The following is a 19,867-nucleotide window of genomic DNA, read 5'->3' as shown; positions in this document are numbered from 1 at the left end:
TTTTAACTTTGCATAATAGATGTATATAGTCTGTGGTCTGTGAATATCAATCGTATATCAATATGTTTTTCCTCAATTTTCTCATCTTGCCTCAATAAATAGTGTGACTGCGATCTTTTCTTTTATTTATTTTTTCCACATCAAACAGAGATTACGATTGTGAAAAGTAATCCGGCACGATAGCTCGTCGTTATCGATTGATTTTTTAAGTTATTTTTCCCTCAGAGCACTCGTAAATCTCATTAAACAGCTGACAATGTAAATAAAGATCTTTTCTTATTTCCAAATAGATTCGCGCGTGTGAAAGAAAAAGCAGTTCAATTAAAAGTTTTCAAGAGACATTTTATAAGAGCTTTCAAATCAAGTAAGAAAACACTTCTGGGTACTCGCCGCGGCCATGTTAGATCGTGACGTCAGAGGCGAGATATGACACACTGAAAATTCTTGCGTGCCATTTCTAAATAAAAAGATATTTGCATAAAATATCTTCAGATCATTTCAGCACACTTGAAAAATATTTTGAGGTCTATCGGTCAGCAGCCTTTCAGTCTAGCATTTATTTATATTGTTTTTTACTATAATCATGCTGGAATCAATCAATTTTAATTAGATGAACAATAAATGAAATTTTCACCGGACTTGACGCAAGGTTAACTTGGGAAATTTCTTGCCCAAAAAATATCACAAATTTCAAACGCTTTGAAAAAGTTTATTCGATATATATATATATATATATATATATATATATGCCATTGTAAACAATGATTATCTTCGTTATCTTGTATCCTCAATTCGCTTAAGATTCATGCTTTTGCAATATATAATATAGGTATAACACACAACAGAAATCCGTGCATTCAACAAATTTTATGTTGTCTGTTTTATAGATTTCAGAGCTCTCTCGAAAAGTTCTCTCACTGTCAGTTCTATATACGTATATCGTTTTGCAAAAGGAAAAACAAAATGAATATAGAGAAACACATTTTAATGCATTTTAATATTTTAATATTTTTATAATAATATCATTATTTGCCATTATCGAAAATTTTGCAGGAAATTATGTGCGTTAACGTCCTATTCTCTTCATTTGCGTTAATTGCAGGACTGGTGTTCAAATACCAATAAATTCGTTTTAATTAAATTCGCAATTGCAATAATATCAAATTTATACGTTCTGCGTTAATTTAAAATTTTAAAATATGACAAAAAATTGCTTTATATTCCAATTAATTACATAAATAAAAAAATTGAACTTGTTCAACTTATACATTACTATAATAAGGAAATTATTCATTTAATTTAGCAGGACATAAATTCATTATGTCCCGTTGTAATGAATAAATGTTGATAAAAAACAAAACAATTAGCGATATATTGTTCTTTTCGTCATTTTTTTGTATATGAATCGCAGTTGTATATGAACGAACAAGTAATAAAAACAAATGTATTGGCCTTTTATTCACCAGCTATATAAGAGTTAATACACATAACTAGGCATTTGGATAAATAATAAATGTAATCGTAGAGGCCTAATTCGTTATTACTCTGAGCTTTATAAATATATATGGTGGTGCGTACACGTCAGGGCCATCGCGGATTACAATCCTCGCTAAAACATCACACTCGTATTCGTTGGTGTTAATCATTCGCGATTTAACCAACACACATTTAATTTGTTGATATACGCGTATCGGCAGAAACGTTTCAATTGTTTAAAGTTAGTAGATAACAAATCGTCGATAAACGTCACAAACACACACACACACACACTCTCTCTCTCTCTCTCTCTCTTTCTCTCGCTCTGTAAAATAATTACATACAGATGGCATCAATTTGATATAACATATTTATATAGTATCAAAATAAATAGTTTTAATGCCATCGGTTTTGTTCCTGTGTCAATTGACTGCATTGACTCAGTTATCACGAATGTTCTTGGGCATACCGCAACGACGGATTTTGTACTTCTCCTCCATCGATCTATAATTACACTTTACACGTCGTACACATCAAGTATTAGTATCGACCGACGATTCGTCCTTCTTGTCGATTTCATGTGGTTTGCACGGTACCGAAATGGCCGAGATGATTGTGCGAAACGATGGAACCATGGAACGCAGAATTAATGGATTTGTAGTTTGTAAAGCTCACACGCACCAGTCGGTGATTGCAATCGGCGCTCAGTACTCGTAGATTATACATATTTATGGCAGGGATCGCTACAAAGCTTGTTTTCTCTCATAGCTGCTAATGATACCGTTACTTTCCGATAACAGCTTGGAACCTGGGTAGGCAAAGACCGAACTTGGTTTCTATACCCGTGAAGATGGGCAGAGCTACTTGGTAGCCACCTATATGATCTGGGTTCGTTGATCGAATTTCATCCGCGACTCCCATGGTAGGCACCTTTTGTTCCGAGCCGGTAGGTCGGCTGTAAATAACATGAGCATCGTTACAGATTTGTAAATTAAAACGTTTACTATTGTAAATATTTTACAATAGTAAACGAATTTTGCGATTTTAGAAGTTTGTATCAGCGTATAATTACTATAATTAGGCACGCTATCGATCTCCAGTCTAAATTTCCGTAGTAACGAATTATAAATTCTAATCGATTCCTCAAGATTTCTGACCACTCATCGCAGACATATCGGTTTGCGAATTGCGACGACAATTTTGTGACGAAAACAAAATACAAATTTTTCTTACATTTTTCTTATCTTTTAGTTAATATAAATAAACAAAATAATCTCGCTCGACTAAAGCAAAAGCTAAATAATTTAAAACGGCCAATTTTCGAGCATTTACAAGATGTTAAAATTATATTTAACAATTTCAATAATAGTATAGGGTCGTAGAACGTTTCGTGCCTTACTTGGCCCAAGTAACACGTTATACATGTGTATTATACTCTACCACTGTTTCCAATATGTTAAAGGTCAATAATCATCACTATATTAATATATATAATAAAATTCGAATAAACGTTTAAAAACAAATTTAATTAATTGTAGTCACAATACTAATATTAATTGTTATTTGTAACGGTTGATATTTTATTATAAAATCTTTCAATCCACATTTATATTTGAGTTATATTTGAGTATATACTTACGATCCTCCAAAATCGACCACAAACAGTCTTTGCAGCAATTCATACGTGAAGAGAGTGACACCAAACTGAGGTGACGATCTGAACACTCGAGCTGTAAGAATAGAAAAAGTACGTATTATGTGATATTGGATATTGTATACATGGTTTTGAACGTGCATATCGCTTTATATTCTTTGTCCAAATAAAGATTTGGGACGTTTTGATGACAAGCATGTTGATATGATGGCTATTTTTCTTTTCAGATAAAAGAATTGTGTGTGTGTGTATAAGATATTTCAAAAAGTGATAATAGTTACAAATCGTAATCATACAGTTTTAATTTCTGTCCATTTTATATCAAATGCGATTATATTTTTATTTATAGTGCGGTTAATTCTATGAGATATGTATCTATAAACAAAGATCAACCACAGTTGAGAAAATGCTAGTCAATAAAGAATTCAGAATTAAAGACTTAAAAAATTAACGCAGAATTAACGCTTAAAAAATAAAGCTTAAAAAATTACATATGCTATATTCACATGTTATTTTATATAATTTCGCGTATTTTTATACATATAGATTAGAGACAAGAGAAAGATCAGAAGAACAAGATTGGCAATTGCCCTTTATCGAATAAATGTATATCGATATGTTGTAATTGAATAAATGTATGCTTAATGCAACGGATTATAATAAATCAATAATTATAATTGTTATTAATGCACGTGCATAGATAAAATTTGTATCAATATATTTATGTTATGCAATTGCAATAATTTATAACATATTATAGCGTAATTCATTTATAGAATAGTATATCGTACTATTTATGAAATTAATCTGTTGCGTGAATAAAGATTTCGACGATATCATTTTGTTTTCGCAAAACATTTACTTCCTCTCGAAAGCGGCGTAAAAAATAAATGAAAAATAATTTATATCAACTCTTTCCCGAGTGCGAAAAAGTATTAACTTCATCGATATCAATTTGCAAGACTATATCGCTACTATTTTTGATAAAAATATGAAAATGTTGCGATATATAGTCCGAAATATACCGTACATACATTTCGTATGTCCTAAAAAAGTATATTTGCTTTATCGACATGCACTTTTAGAGTTACAGCTGAAAATATGCGTGAATATAAGATGATGTGAGACATGTTAGATTTAATAAACATTCCGCGTATAATACAAAAAGTACAAAGAGTAAGTATATTTATTGCAGATTGGGAAAAACGAGAATAAAGACGTAAATCATAAAGGAAGACGAAGAGAAGAAGTACTTACTGATAAGTAAATCGCCGGGTCATATAGGGGAGGAAATAAGGTTGAAAGATGCAGCAGGGTTGATCCCCCGCGCATGCAATCGACCAAAGCAAAACATATTACTAATGATACTTCAAAAAATTCTAACGAAAGAACCATGAGAATCTCTTTTCATTTTTACTCGATCCTTATACAATATAGTAATAAGTGGAATATAATCGATTTGATTGACTTTGACGTTTGACAGAAATGTTTGACGATTGTTTGGCGCTAACTTGAGCGCAGCAGGAGAAATATCCTGCAATCATTTATGATAAAAAGAAGGCGGAAACGAGAAAAATTTTCTTCTCGCGTAGTTTACTTGAACACTTTTGCAACAGTCATTTTACCGATAAAGTATGATATATTTGCGTTCGTAAATGTTTAAAAAACTTCCCAATGTGCGCGCAGGAAATATTAATTGTCTCGAGAGCCTTATTTGCATGAAAAACATAGTAAAAATGATATACCTGTCGCGCCTTTCCAAAATGCCCTAGCACCTTCTTCTCTGTAAATTTTCCTCGCGCAATCCAGCAGTCCGTTGTACGTAGTTTGACCTTCTCTAGCTACGACCTGGAATACGCGTGACGACATAATCGTAAAATGATCGTATTTGGATGTATCGGTAATTAGAGTGTGAGGTGTACCTGCAATCTCGTTTTTATTACATCCGCAGGGGTGACCAGCGCTGCTGCAGGTACACCGGCGATCGCGCCAGAAACGAGGAGCGACAATGGCGTATTGTAACCCCCTTCGTCGGCCAATCGCGCTTTCGTGTGAGCATACATAGGGAAGTAAATTGCGCTAAACGGCACGTCTCGCAAAAAGCAAGCTCTAGCACCCTATGAGAAAATTGCAATTGCCGTCATCCCGTCTTATTGTCAACGCAAAGACAATGGATCAAATCGGTATCAAAATTATCACGATTACTCACTTTGTACAATCCAAAAAGACCTAATTCCTTAACGACGGTCCACGCCCTAACTTTTGACCCTGCTGCAATTTCGCCGGCTACCTGTAGCCGGATTTTTACTATCTCTAGAGGATTGGTAAATATGACCTGCGATCCTCCAGCCTACGCAAAAAATCATGCTTGTTACGGACGTTCGCTTTGTTCGCTTTCGCCAATTGGCCATTGGTGTGCGATAAGAATATATACGCGACCACACATCTGACTAAATTACCGTATTATTTCATTATCGAAAAGTAGACAAAATTAATATGGTCTTTGTATTTTATATTTGGTCCCGCTATATTTAATCTATTTTGCATTTTGTTGCATTTCTAAAATTCACACTTGTTTAAAATCACGTTTAAAAGCTTCGAGATATTAAGAGGACGAACATATGGATCGTACTTACACAGGCGCCAGACATAATTTCTCCATACAGCGGTAAATTTCCATTTTTATCCATAAACTTATCCCTGACAAAATCGTTAACCGTCAGTTTAATAGCCTTTTCCGGGGCTACTCCCATTAATTGAGGCACCAGGCCTCGATAAAGACCGAAGAAACCTTCGTGCCGGATCACCTGTCAAACGCAAAAGACCAGCTTCATGATTAACGATGCAGAGAGTGTCATACGGCGAGAGACTTTTCAATTCCAACCTTTTTACAACAATCAAAACTATTTCTATACATCAGCTCGCCTATAAAAGATCCAGTCCTCTGATTCTGCATTCTTGTCTTCACCAAGTCGATAGGATATACAGCGGTAGCACCAACGGCTAAGAAAGACATAATCTCTTTGTTTCTTCAATGAATTATTATTATCGATTACAAAATTCTAATCTTGAATAAATATTCGCCTTAACGAGCACTTGTGAAAATATATATACTTTTCATATTTTAATTTTGAAGACACCAACGTCGAGCTGGACTCGGCATAAAGCTCGGCATATATCTTCTTCTATGTACAGATATCTCTTTAATTAAAAGTATCTTTTATATTTATCGTATGATTCGGTATTCGCATTATATCAATATTTCACTTTGTAGTCTCGTTAAATATTTGCGTTAAATATTTGCACAAATTTGAATTTTTGACGCCTAAATATATTTCCTTAATGTGAAAATGTTTGCAATCCTAAAGGACTGCGGTAGAATCGAACATTTTTTCAATTTAAATACATGTATTCGACAAATACAAACGATACTACTTTCGCGATAATTTCTAGTTTCATACTTGTTTTATTTTGTTACAGCACGATAATAATAATAATAATAATAAAACGCTGTATCGAGGTTCAGCGTTACATATATCATATATATGTATATTTATATAATTACGCGAATAAAAGAATATTTTTATATACAAACCTCCACCGATGGAACCAAGCACGAATCGGTATCCACTTTCGAGTATTTGTACAATAATACCACGTTCATCTGGACTCTGTAAAGTAATATTTTCCAAGTATCTAACATTTCCTCGAGCCTTCCTTAGCTAGGCCTATAATTCGCGTTTCGGATTTCAAAATAAAATTCTATTAATAATTATATATATGCTGTTATTTTACATAGCTGATAATATGTATCAAAATATGCATATACATGCGTATTTTAATATATTTTACATATCGCTCATTTGCCACAACAATGACCCGACTCTTAAATTGTCATTTTTTTAGTTGTTTGCAAAAGATTGGTGAGAATTTAATATACTAAAGACCTAATATATAGCTAAAAATACTATTACAAAATTTTAACAACTCTTAATATTTAAACTCATTTTTTTCGAGGTTGCAGCAAATGAACGATACGTATATATTTCTGACCTTTCAAATGTATTACGTGACATGTAAAATTATAGATAAAATTCTAAAATTTCTGAATTCTGACACGAATCATTGATCATCCATTTAAAGCAAGCTTTACATATCGTGCTCGAGAATATTTAACTGATGTTTCAAGTTTAATAATTTTTTTCATTATACATACCGATACCGCTTTAATCGCAGCAACACGCTTTGTAATTTGCTTGAAATATTGCTCAGGTGTAATAGCCACGAGGTCATTGTATACAATTTTCCTGAAATAAGGGACATTGCGAGCTTAAAAAAAAATATATATATATAAAACAAAGCTGTGGCTAAAAAGCATAAAAAAATGAAGAAATATGAAGGGTATAAGTTAAACGAAAAAAGATATGGTGTCGATGACACTATCTGAAGCGATACTAAATAGTCCTGCCAGTACAATTCGTCATGTATCCTTAGATCGTATCTGTCTTAAAACAGGATAAAGAATTTGTTAGTATACTGTTCATGGCGTGCAAATATTGGCGTATACCATCGTCCTAAGATAGATATTAAAGAAAGTAAGTGAGGATAAAAGTATTGTTGAGATACACACGCGCGCGCACATAATAATGTACGTGCATGCGCGTGTGTGTGTATCGCTTGTGCTCTCATACATATGATGATATATATATATATATATATATATATATATATATATATTTATAGCACATGATGATCTGTAATACAAAGACGCACCCAAGCCGCGAATCTGCCTCGTCATCTTCCGTAGGTCTGATCCAGGCAGCGTAAACACGTAAATAAATGTTTTCAGTGTAGGAAATATGTCTCAATATTATTCAAATATTAGAAATTAATATATAATTATGCATTGTAGATATAATAAGGCTATTAGGAATGAATCGCTAGAATTAGTGTCATTTTTCATTGCCAAGAACGAGACATACTTGACATTTGGATGATGACGATGTGCTTGATGGTGCAACGATACTTTTACATAACTTGTTCTCTTTTTTGTCTCGTTGAGCAGCGTGGATTGCTTTTTAATCAATAAACCCTGAACATTTTGTTAGGATCACGGTGGTCAAAGCGATTGCTTTATTTCATATAATTTTCTTCCACTCAACCAACAAAAAGAAAAATATTCCATTTTCGATTTCAATGTTGAATCGGTAATACTTACCCAGTTTGATGAAGTAAATCGCAAAGATGAAACAGGATATCTACTTCCAATGGGGTTATCTGGGACATCATTTGTGCGGAATAAAGAAATTCCTCTGACAAAAAAGTTAACGCTTAAATATTGACGATAAATTCTATCGATATCTATATTTAATTAATGGAAATCACTAAACATTGTGGTGTGATTGTGAATTAATGTAAGAGCTGCTGATTAAACATGTTTACCACCCGTACTATATTGATTATATTATTAAACTCCAAAGATTATTAATTTTTTTCGTGCAATTTTTTACATTGACAACAAGGAAAAAGAAAAAAACATATATCTGTTTGCACATTTTTCTTTAGAATAGATTACCTTTGGTAACTTCTTGATACCTATGACCATTGGTCGCATTTAAGTAGATACGTTTAATAAGTTCCATATTGTTTAGAAGAGAATTGAATGCCATAAAGTATGGAAAACTGACTTTCCGCCCGCTTTGCCCGACACCAACTGCCTACGATATGAAAATAAAGTTCATTATGTAACACCATATGCGTCAAGTGTTGAAATATATTTTAATACTACTTTATATTAAAATAATTAAAAAAAAGATTAATAATTATTAATCTTATAATCTTATATAATTATTAATTTGCAATTGGCAAATATTTCAAGCACGCGTAATTTAAATAATTTATTTACGCGTTCATTTTCACACAAATTGTGTGAATCGTGGTTATAAAAAGATTTAGTTGTAGAGCTATATATAAAGTCTTCTATTCCAGATAATACCTACGGCAATCAGATTATCCTTCACATCTTTTGTGAGTAGGTGACTTTTAATACTCAGCATAATGTCTTGAAAGTCTAACGCCGAAATGAAACCTGCGCCATCCTTATCAAATTTCTTAAAAGCTTCCGTTGCATATTCTTCATGGAAGTCCTAAAGACAAGTATTTTTAGCATAAAATCTTATCTCTAACCTGTTTTTTACATCACATGTACAGCACACACATCACACAATCGGTTTCCTTAAAATTACGATCATTTTCTACATAAGGATGCATAAATTATTTTGTAAAATATATGGAAACTAGACATTACAGACGCGCGCGCTTCGCGCGCGCCATTTAGCTTTAACATTATGCTATTACTATTACACTATTAACCCTTGATACACACAACTGTCAAAATATACAATGACAGCTGCAAATAACTCGCACAACGCATCGAGATAACCAATCGGCATCGCGGAAAAGAGGCTTCAATTTTTCGATACAAACGAAATTCACTCAGTTAACACGCCTTTTTTAAAAGTGGAATATTTTGGAACGATAAACGTTACTTGACGAATCTTTAAGATATCTCAATCAAATTGTATATTATACCTCACTGTGAAAGACAAAATAAACATAGGGCACCATGTACATATTTCATAATCATTATCACTTGTTACGTCATACTTGATTTCTGGGAAAAAATAACAAACGAATCCGTAATCAAGAACAAAATACTCACGTGCAAAAACTGACTAAACTCTGCATAGCTAATCAGTCTTTTCTTATCCTTTCCAAAGTAGAGTTTGATAAAACTACTGTCCATATCAAATGGCATTTTCTGATGCAGTACAGTTTTCCGCATCACCTCAGTGAACTCGTCTGCAGATTGGCGATAATATACAACCATATAAAGGGGGACATTTAGAAAAAAATTTAGGTAATTTAGAAAAAAAAAAAAAAAACAATTTCTACATAATAGTTCTTACCAAATGCAACCATTCCATTTCCATTAGTATCAAAGAGTTGAAAAGCTGTTTTATATAGAGCATCTGGTACACAGAGAAGACCTTCAAATGCTTGAAATTCGGCAAATGATATAAGTCTGAAATAAAATCATGTCAATTATAAATATTTATTAATATTATTATCCATTGTAAGAAGTGTTTGTTATATCATAAATTAGCTACGAGTCAAATTCTACACACATATATACACACACACACACACACACACACACACACACACACACACACACACACACACACACACACACGCACACACACACGCACACACACACGCACGCACGCACGCACAAAAATAAAAATTTTTTAAAGACTTGTGGAATATGTAAAAAAGAAAAATAATTTTACATATATTTGTATTTAATAATTAATATTTTAATAAGGTACTACGAACTATGTACACACAATATAGCGTAGTATCTTTTTCAAATGTCCCGTCAGAGTACGTGACTTACCCATCTTTGCTAGTGTCGACAATACCAGCGAGTAAATTGACAGAATCGGGATTATAATCGGCATCTGTGTAAAGGCCAAGATAACTGCGTACAAAATCAGACGCAGTCATGAACCTCTCGCCATTCTTCCCTTGCGAAGCGTACTGTAAATTCACGAAAAAAGTGTTGAATTACTACACATATATACAAATTTACACACACACACACATTGCACACACAACAGATATTAATAATATAAACTTGAAAAAATTAAAACATTAAAACAATTATTTACTACGAGTAATTGAAAATAATTAAGAAATTGAATAAATTAATTCTATGCAGGTATTTTCAAGAGAACGTCAAAGAAATAAGGATATAATATATCTAATACAAATTATATTGCTGATATTGAGTTTTAAGATAACGATGTAAAATGTTGCAGATATACACGGAATTTTCAATGATTTTAATTTACTTTTTTAAAACTTGAATAATTTCCAACGACGGAATATATATTCAGAGTAAGTAGCGAGATAAAGTGGTCGAGAGAAAAAGAAAAAAATATTTAATATTTCATCAAAAATAATGGTAAATTTTTTTAAATTATTTAAATATTTTTGTAAAAATCGCTAGAAATTTAAGCATATTCCTAATCAACTTATTTTTTCGTTTAACAAGCATTTTTCGTTTGTTTACCTGATTAAAAATTTCATGGAGGCGTTCAGTATTTGCACGCTTCAAGTACCCGGAACCCTGTAATATGACACCACGAAAGATGAATGATATATTCAATATTTATTGAATTTTATTGTTGTTAAAAAATATAAATTTTTTTGGTACACGGAGCGGCCGGGACGCGAACGGTCTTCCAATGGCCGAAGCGCCGATCTGCCGATATACGCGAGTCGGCCGGAGAGCTAGGCGCACTCGACGTTCAACGCCTTCAATTATTATATGTAATAAAACTCAACGACAAAAACATTTAAAAAAATTTATTAGCAGAAACATTTCAAGTTAACATTACCAGTTGCTGTGGCTGCAGCGAGCGGTATAATGATTTTGTAACAACTCCACTTTGTAAGTAGAAAAATAGATGCGTATAAACGTATGAACAGTGACTGACTCTCCGTACCGAAATGGTTATAATTAACACCGTATATCTCGAAAACTAGAGCAGTTGGCCCTATAATAAGACGTATATAATTTTTTGTTCAACGTAAAACGATAACCTGTCTGGGCGACGCGAGGTCGACCGCCTTTTCCTCTTCCTTCTTGACGATTTGGAAATCAAGTTAAGGGTACGCCGACGTCGACGGAAGAAACGAACAAAAGCGTTCGATATAAAAATCGTGATAGAGAGAAGAGAAAAGAATCGATTAGAGTCAGCACGCAAATTTAATATAATAGGTTAGACCAATTACGATTGTTGACATAACGATCGCAAGAATGTTAGTTGTTTGACTAATCTCGACAGTCAACTCTCTTCAGTCTTATTGCTTCAGTCTTATATAAGATTCACGCATGTTGGGTGATTAAAAAGTAACCGTGACGTCAATTGACGATATTCCAATTACACGATAAAAGCTCGCGTTATTATTTCGAGATTAAGAATGCAAATTCACAGCCGAGAAGGAGCGTATTACACATATTTACTTGTACAGCTTGTACTTGAGAATTTCTTACAAATTTAAGACAAACAAAAGATTATAAGAAACCTGTGTATATCAGAAACTATAGTCTTTAATATCATTAATACTCTGTCTAATTTGATCTACATTTGATTTACATTTGAATACCTTTGTTGCTACTGTAATGACATGAAAAAATGAATAAAGAAGAAATTATAATGTGAATCAAATTATTTTCTTACACACGTTTTTCCGTCCTACAAGTAACAACGAAAATATTTTAGACGACCAAGTTAGAAACATTCCGCGTAATAGAGATAACGCCTGAAAAAATTAAAACAGAAAGTTCGAAATGGGTCTTTTCCTCGCCTTATATTTAATTCGGCACTGTTCACATTACGTTTTAGATTCGAGATTACGGCTATTTTCTTTGTGCAAGTACACACGTACTCTCGTAGTCGGCATGCTGCTATTGCTATTGCTATTGCTATTGCCGTTATTATTGCTGTTCTTGTTGTTGTTACTGCTGCTGCTGCTGCTGCTGCTGGTGTTACTGTTACTGTTGTTGCTAAGCTAAACTGATAATTCCACTTGTTCGTTATCGACGATGGTCGGCCAGAGGCAGCAACATCGGGCGAAGTTACGTACAGCGGAAATGCTGCGTGCACCACACACTTGTTTGCTGCAGGTATCTCCAAAGTTTTAGCATGCGTAGGACGCACATGTGCCATGCAGAAACGACGAGTAACGAAAATGCGACTGTACTGAGCGGTGCGATTGCCACACAAACGTCACGAGCGGTCACGAGGAGACTGAGTGTTAACTGCCGATACGGGAGAGAGGAGACGAATATCTCTATCCCCTCCTGCTCGTTAATTTCGTCTCTTTTGTCTCGCTCTCGCTTCTTGTTCTATTGCCGTGTTTGGCACCTCTTATTTTTCTCTATACGTTTTTCTTCTTGTGCATTTTATTTCTTTTTTTTTATGTATTGATTCTAAGAGAATTGTGTAATGCGTTATCTTTATATAAAAATGTGCGTGTAATCAATTGCACACGAATCAATGCAGCTTATATCTTTGCTTATGTTATTAAAAATTTATGTGCGCTTCAGAGTACATTTTTATTGATTAAAATACATACACACCGCGCCAAATTTTGTACGAGTTTATTCTTTAAGTTACATTAAATAAATAAGTTAGATTAAAGAAGAAAAGACCTTGTACTTTTTTTGTTATTTATTTTATTGTTTTATTATTTAGTGCATTTTACTTTGGAAGCATAATAAGTTCTGAGACCAGGCGGATTTTCATCGGGAGAATCGGTCCCCTACATCTATTATTATTATTATTGTTATTATTATTAGTTTAAGCAACAGGGATGTTTTACGTGATAGTTCAATACTAGAGCAGTTATTTGTCAAGCAAAAGATTCGTATACAATTTGCCATCCCCCATATTTGACACTAGAAATTTTTAATGGGAAAAAATTCTACACTGTGATACAAACGAAAGTACTCGAAACATAAACTTAATCCTAAGATAACTGCAGAGAAATCACGATACTGTGTTGTCTCTTGGGAATAGAGAGAAATCTTTAAATAATAACAACAATAAATAAATTTTAAAATAAATCCAGTTGTTTAGAATGGAGGTTGAGCTTACAACTCTCTCTCTCTTTGTCTTTTTCATAAAAATTATAACTGTAACGAAACCAATAAGAAAGCGAAGGTTCACATATAATATAGGACTGTACACTGCTGCTGATAATGATGATAATTAAAAATATATATATATTTTTGTATTAATGTAGGATTAATAAAAATTTGTGCAGACCTCGTTGGATTCTCCATTCCTCTTCTTCTGCGTCATCTCTCTCTTTTCTTCCTTTCATATATATATATATATACACATACATACACCATTGAAATATATACTAACTGGGAGGCGAGCTAGAGGCCTGCCTGTGCGATATGAGAGAGAGCATGCCAAGGTGTCTCGAGCACCTTGTCCTTGTCTGGTCTTCTTGATCGGCCTATACTTCATCCCCACACACACACACTCCATCCTTCCCACTCTTAACTACGCTGTGGGCTAGACAAGGAGAAGAGAGGAACTTGGGACTTTTCTCTCATATCGCTTGCCTACCGTGAATTTTTACAGCAGCGCACGTTTCCAGTTAGTTATATATTTCAGTGATATACACACATATATATGCAATTAAATTATTGCTCTTCCGAAATCCAGTTTTATATCAAACAATATATACTTCATTTTACTGTTAGAAACTGTATTTTCATACACATACATATTACGTCATTAGAAGTCAATTTTTCATGTACACTTTTTGCCATTTACGTTTGTTACGCGTAAAATACTGCAGTTACTGCAATTACAAACACAAGAAATAACTATAGAAACAATGACATTTCTTGAATCAGAAAAAAAATATCATTAAAAGTCACTGTCGTATTATCGAAAGTAAAATGAAATATTTCTTTAAATTTAAAGCAAACAGTCCGAAATGTAGATATAAGATCAGAAATTTTAAAGTTGCCCTTGATGTGGCCACATTGATGACACATGATAAGATGGAAATGTAAATTTTGGAAAACCCATTCAATATCGGAATATATATGTGATCAAGTAGTTCAGAATTGCACTGATACTCATCGACAACTGTCTCTTGACGTGACTTGATATTTTGCTATATATCAGAAAAATCGTGAGAAAGGTAACATTGTACATTTAAATTCAAACCATCTATCACTATACCCGTACGATAACGACGTACGATAACGAAAAGGCACAATCAGTCGAGTTACTTGAATCACCGTCTAGACTTTACTGACGCGTTAACCCAAAAGCGATTCACCGCGAAAAGCTTGCGATGTATGTATAAGAGGAGCCGCGGGAGAGGTGGTCCGTAGCACCGCATCGTAGGGTCCCCGACCTGCTTAAATTGACCAGCAAAGCTGTTATACACGAAGACTAGATATAACAACCTAGATCAGTACGTGGTGCTACACGCACGAAAATCTAACTTACCAGTGTACGCAATCGGTAGAGTGGTCAATCGAATTCACTCTGACGATACGTATTCCGCGGTGATTGTTTTACGGTGCGATTGGATATTCATTTTCGTAAAATCATAGAAAATATAGAATTATAGTCCACAATATTCTTTAGTGGGTTTTGTAGCTTTAATAACTTGTGCGAAGAACGCGCATGCGAGACATATATGCTCTCATTTTTATCAAATATATACTTGAAGGTAAAGCTCCAAATATTCTTGTCGGGTCATTGATCTTTTCTTTACTGGTATTATTAATTGTTGTCACGAAGCTATTTACCTACACATTTGAATACATTTAGTTTAATAAACAATTTTTTTTTAATTATTTATATATTTTGTCTAAAAAAAATAATTTCTTTTTTTTTAAATAATTACCAACATTATAAAGCAATGTTAACTTAGAAATACGCTATATGTCGAAGGAAGGGAAAGCGACTTTAATCATATAATAATTGTTAATAATAGTCTTCTCAATCAATTTTAGATAGATCTGATATGTTCGGATCTCATCCCATAACTCACAAGTATGGATCTTCGTCATAGCGTAACACCGTGCACACGCACGCGTACAAATAAGGCGATGTTCCGTTCCGATGATATTTAACAGTTCATAGTTTCATAGTTTTAAATAATTGCTTTTGGAACTAAATTCTATATCCTCATCCATCTTTTATATTTGTAAAATTGACCGGTCTAGATCTGGCTGGCCTTAGCCTGTTTCCGCTATACTATTTTCATCCGACTAAGACACGAGAGAAGGGAAAAAGTAAAATCGGTGTAAGACGGAGAAACTAGAAGACTAATGTTACTCTATATATTCACGTAATAATGTGCGTTATCGTACAAAATAAATTTGCTTGTAAACTCAATGTGCTAAATATAATTACTACCGTTTATTTAAAATAAGTGACAATAAAAGCGTTGGATTCGGCAAAAAATTTTGCTCTAATAGTATAATAAAAATAATTATAAGACTAAAATAAAACCAGAACCAACACATCTCGCATTGCAAAAAGTAATGATTGTGTTATATATGATTTAATCGTACATCGATATTGCATGTCTATATTATTGCAAATTGTTATTGAAATAATAATTATGTATACGATAAACTTGGATTTTGTCTTATAAACATAATTAAAAACACTAATGCGTAACACTTGAGTTTGCGAGACTATTTATATTTGCAAATCATACGCAATTAATGAATGGAGCTTCTTGTCTGCATGCAACTTATGTAATGTAATTCGGGAATTAATAGACACTATAGACAGCTCGAAACGTCTTGGAACGTCTTGAATATCGCGAGCACGAGTATTTCGAGTTCGAGTATATAGTGTTCCACTAAAATTTCAAACTTCGCAGTAAGTTACATAATTGTGTTATTGACAAAATTTCTATTATTTAAATTTCTATATGTTATTTTGTTCGCTATTTTTCTCCACTAAATTTTCTTCATACCTAACTCTTTGATTTTCGAAATAAGATTGATAAAATTTAAGGTTTATTTAGTATAGAAATCGAGGTCAATTGATAAAAGCTTTACAGAGGTCTTGCAATTGCATGAATTTGACATAATTTTCTATGGCGCTAGATTCGAAAGAAAAATATTAGGAGGCATTACTTTCGTACCGACCCTCGTAAATAGTAGAAAATAAATTAGTTGTATATTAACAAAAATACATGTGATATAATTTTTCTTCTTGCATTATAAAAGTAATTTTCTAATAAATGGTTCGGACACTAAAATCAAGAATTTATATATATAAGAGTGGATATAACACATAAATAACAATAAATTTTAAATAACGGTGAAAGATTTGATTTTACAGAGGTACGGTAACAAGTGTCAAGTGCGGTATTGTTGCGAAAGATCTTTTAAAACAGAGACAAGAGTAATTTTATTAAGTAAAAAATCTATGAATTTATCATTAGGAATTTTTACAAAACTTAGTAGTGGACAAAAAGTGTCTTTTATCCCAAAATAAAGAATTTTCGAATCTTTGATCTCTTCATTTTCGAGACAAATGCAGAATATACAATACAATCGAAGCATGGTTATTTGTATAAATATTTGAGATTTTTATTGTAAAGCGTTAAAAAAATATGTTGTATGGTCAAAAAATTCTCGACTTTGAAACAGTACTAGGCCTCTAATCTGATATCTGAAATGCGGTAAACAAACGATTACAAATAATATATTGTAAGATTTAAGATATTTAAAATCAAACTACTAAAATATACACGCACAAGCACACGCGCACGCACATACATAAAAACTACTCATAAGATTTGTGTACTAATCTCTGCAAATTTATATATAATATTTGATTTTTTATCAAATCCAATCATTTAGATATTTAGACACAAATGTATTTTCATGTAATCACTAGTAGTTCATAGGGTGTAGTACGGTCAAACGGATTAACGAGATCGAGAGTGAGGTGCTCAGTCCCGGTGACCTCGAAACCAAGCCGGCCTCGCCGAGAGACGCTAGGATCGATATTCGCATTGCCATATTCGCTCCAATATGATGCAGATATCACACGACTGTTCTCCGTTTCCTCATCATTAAAACGCCGAGAAGTACAATGTTACATGACGCAAATGGCTGTCAAGATGCAAATTTGTAAGCTAAATGGGAAAAGGAGTCGTTGGTTGATTTTCATGTGCTTTTAGCATTCATTTTTCATACGATAGCTCTGAAACGCTGTTTAATGAGTCAACGAATCAGCTGGAAAATCGAAAGATTAATCTGTTTCTCAACATTTTCATCTCACAGCTGATATCTTACGTTAATGCTATTATAAAATAAAAAAGTGCATTTTTATATATATCAAAAGACAGCGGCTGCGTTAAATTTTCAATTTAGGATTTATCTATATTCGAAAAAATTTTTTAAAGCAAAAACGTATTAGAAAAAAAGTAAATTGAGAAACGACGAAATTTATCATTTAGACAGATGAGAGCAAAAAAACATTTTTCGAACCTGTTTCAATTCTCATGAAATAAACAAAAAACTACTGGATAAATTCTCAAATAGTTTTAAATCTTTATCGTCTACTAAAATCTTGAATCTTGATGCCGTTCCGCGAGAAGCTTTTAACGAGAATAGTCTTGAATTTTTTTCGCGTACAAGTCATTGTAATTAATCATATATTACATATTATATATTATTGCTTGTTCTATAATTTATTAGTATTTGAGAGCATTATATATTAGTATAGATTTGCTCGCGATGTTCCGTAAGCTCCCGTCTCTTTTCGACGCTGGGGTGTAAAAAAATCATCTCGGGGTAACTATTCTCGAGTAAGTAAACGGTGCCGACGCCGAAGAGGAATAACGAAATCACTCTTCACGCTCCTTGATGTATTTAATTTTAAGGACGCGTACACACACGCCGTCGCAACGTACGCATCTGCATACGCACAATTGCACACACACACCCACACACACACATACACACTTCTCCGTTTCCACTTGCAACGAGGGGAAGATAATACTGTCAAACTTACCCACCTCTTGGTAGGATGCTCGAACGATAAGCGAATCCTTCAACATTCCCAGAAAGAAGTTTGCGTCGAGCCTTTCTGTTACGAACGACAATCGGACCTCGACGGAGAAACGGAAGCACCACAGAAATGAGAAGATGCTAAGCCGACGAATAATTTTGTTCCGGATACACTATTCTCACACTCATATGTTTAACAGGCACTTTCGGGGGCGGCAACTGCGCGCAACCGATGCAACAAGATCGTCGAACGTTCGACTTCAGTAAAACGTTTACCTGCTTTAAACGCAATATGTCAATCAGAAGCTCCAGTCTGATCAGTCGGACATGTAGCGCCATCTTGTATTGTATATCGTTACGACTTGTGGTAGTCATAGACTTAGCAAGAGATAGACCGATCGTAATGGAGGATTTACACGCGCGTCCGGTGACCGACGTACGATGTCCGATATCCAATAGGAAAGTTTGTTTCCTAGAATTTCTAGTTAGTGACATTCTTGTTTCTAGACAATAGATACTCTTAAGGGGATCCTATAGCGGCAGTGCACTTTATGCACTAAGTGCACACTTTAACTCGTATTTTATTTATTATAAATGTTTAAGAGCAAAAATGCAAAATCGGGCTGTGTAGGGAACTACATATGAGCTTACTGATTAAAAATATCCTAAATGGAATAAGATTCATTCGATATTTTGGCTAAATTCTACTAATTCGTAATTTTTTTACGAATTAGTACCATTTAGCCAAAATATCGAATAAATCTTATTCCATTTAGTATATTTTTAATCAGTAAGCTCATATGTAGTTCCCTACACAGCCCGATTTTGCATTTTTGCTCTTAAACATTTATAATAAATAAAATACGAGTTAAAGTGTGCACTTAGTGCATAAAGTGCACTGCCGCTATATAATCCCCTTAAGCCTTGTGTCCACGATGCTAGAACTGCGTCCGAGTTTCGGTTTAAGCCAATCAACTTGCAGCTCTTACAGAAAAGCAGCAGTTTCATTGGCTTAAACCGAAACTCGGACGCAGTTGTAGCATCGTGGATACAAGGCTTAACGAGAGGCATCTGTCCTTGTTCGA

General features: G+C 33.6%; 1 protein-coding gene across 9 annotated transcripts; it reads right to left on the bottom strand.

The window, feature by feature from the left end:
* Positions 1–978: 978 nt before the first annotated feature.
* On the bottom strand, positions 979–19,147 carry LOC139780609 (electrogenic aspartate/glutamate antiporter Aralar, mitochondrial-like). Of its 9 annotated transcripts, XM_071719328.1 has the most exons (20): positions 12,848–13,982; positions 12,650–12,777; positions 11,801–11,842; positions 11,268–11,324; positions 10,590–10,732; positions 10,099–10,214; positions 9,852–9,991; positions 9,130–9,276; positions 8,706–8,847; positions 8,349–8,442; positions 7,904–7,939; positions 7,347–7,437; positions 6,726–6,801; positions 6,015–6,133; positions 5,767–5,937; positions 5,340–5,480; positions 5,053–5,247; positions 4,876–4,978; positions 3,116–3,206; positions 979–2,431 (listed from the first exon to the last, which is right to left on the bottom strand). In XM_071719328.1, exons 2-20 carry the CDS (start codon positions 12,662–12,664, stop codon positions 2,260–2,262), a joined length of 2,091 nt encoding a protein of 696 aa, XP_071575429.1. In that variant the 5' UTR covers positions 12,665–12,777; positions 12,848–13,982; the 3' UTR covers positions 979–2,259. The 9 variants fall into 9 exon arrangements, with proteins under 9 accessions (XP_071575429.1, XP_071575428.1, XP_071575434.1 ...); XM_071719327.1 differs by lacking the exons at positions 11,801–11,842; positions 12,650–12,777; positions 12,848–13,982 and adding an exon at positions 19,059–19,147; XM_071719333.1 differs by lacking the exons at positions 11,801–11,842; positions 12,650–12,777; positions 12,848–13,982 and adding an exon at positions 18,787–19,052.
* Between the last annotated feature and the right edge of the window lie 720 nt (positions 19,148–19,867).

The sequence above is a fragment of the Temnothorax nylanderi genome, unplaced genomic scaffold, assembly GCF_030848795.1.
Source record: "Temnothorax nylanderi isolate EJ_2023f unplaced genomic scaffold, tnyl_v1.0 TNYL_tig0287_pilon, whole genome shotgun sequence".
In the NCBI taxonomy this organism is placed as follows: Eukaryota; Metazoa; Arthropoda; class Insecta; order Hymenoptera; family Formicidae; genus Temnothorax; species Temnothorax nylanderi.
Note: the sequence above shows the minus strand (reverse complement) of the source record. Positions and strands in the feature narration are given on the sequence as shown.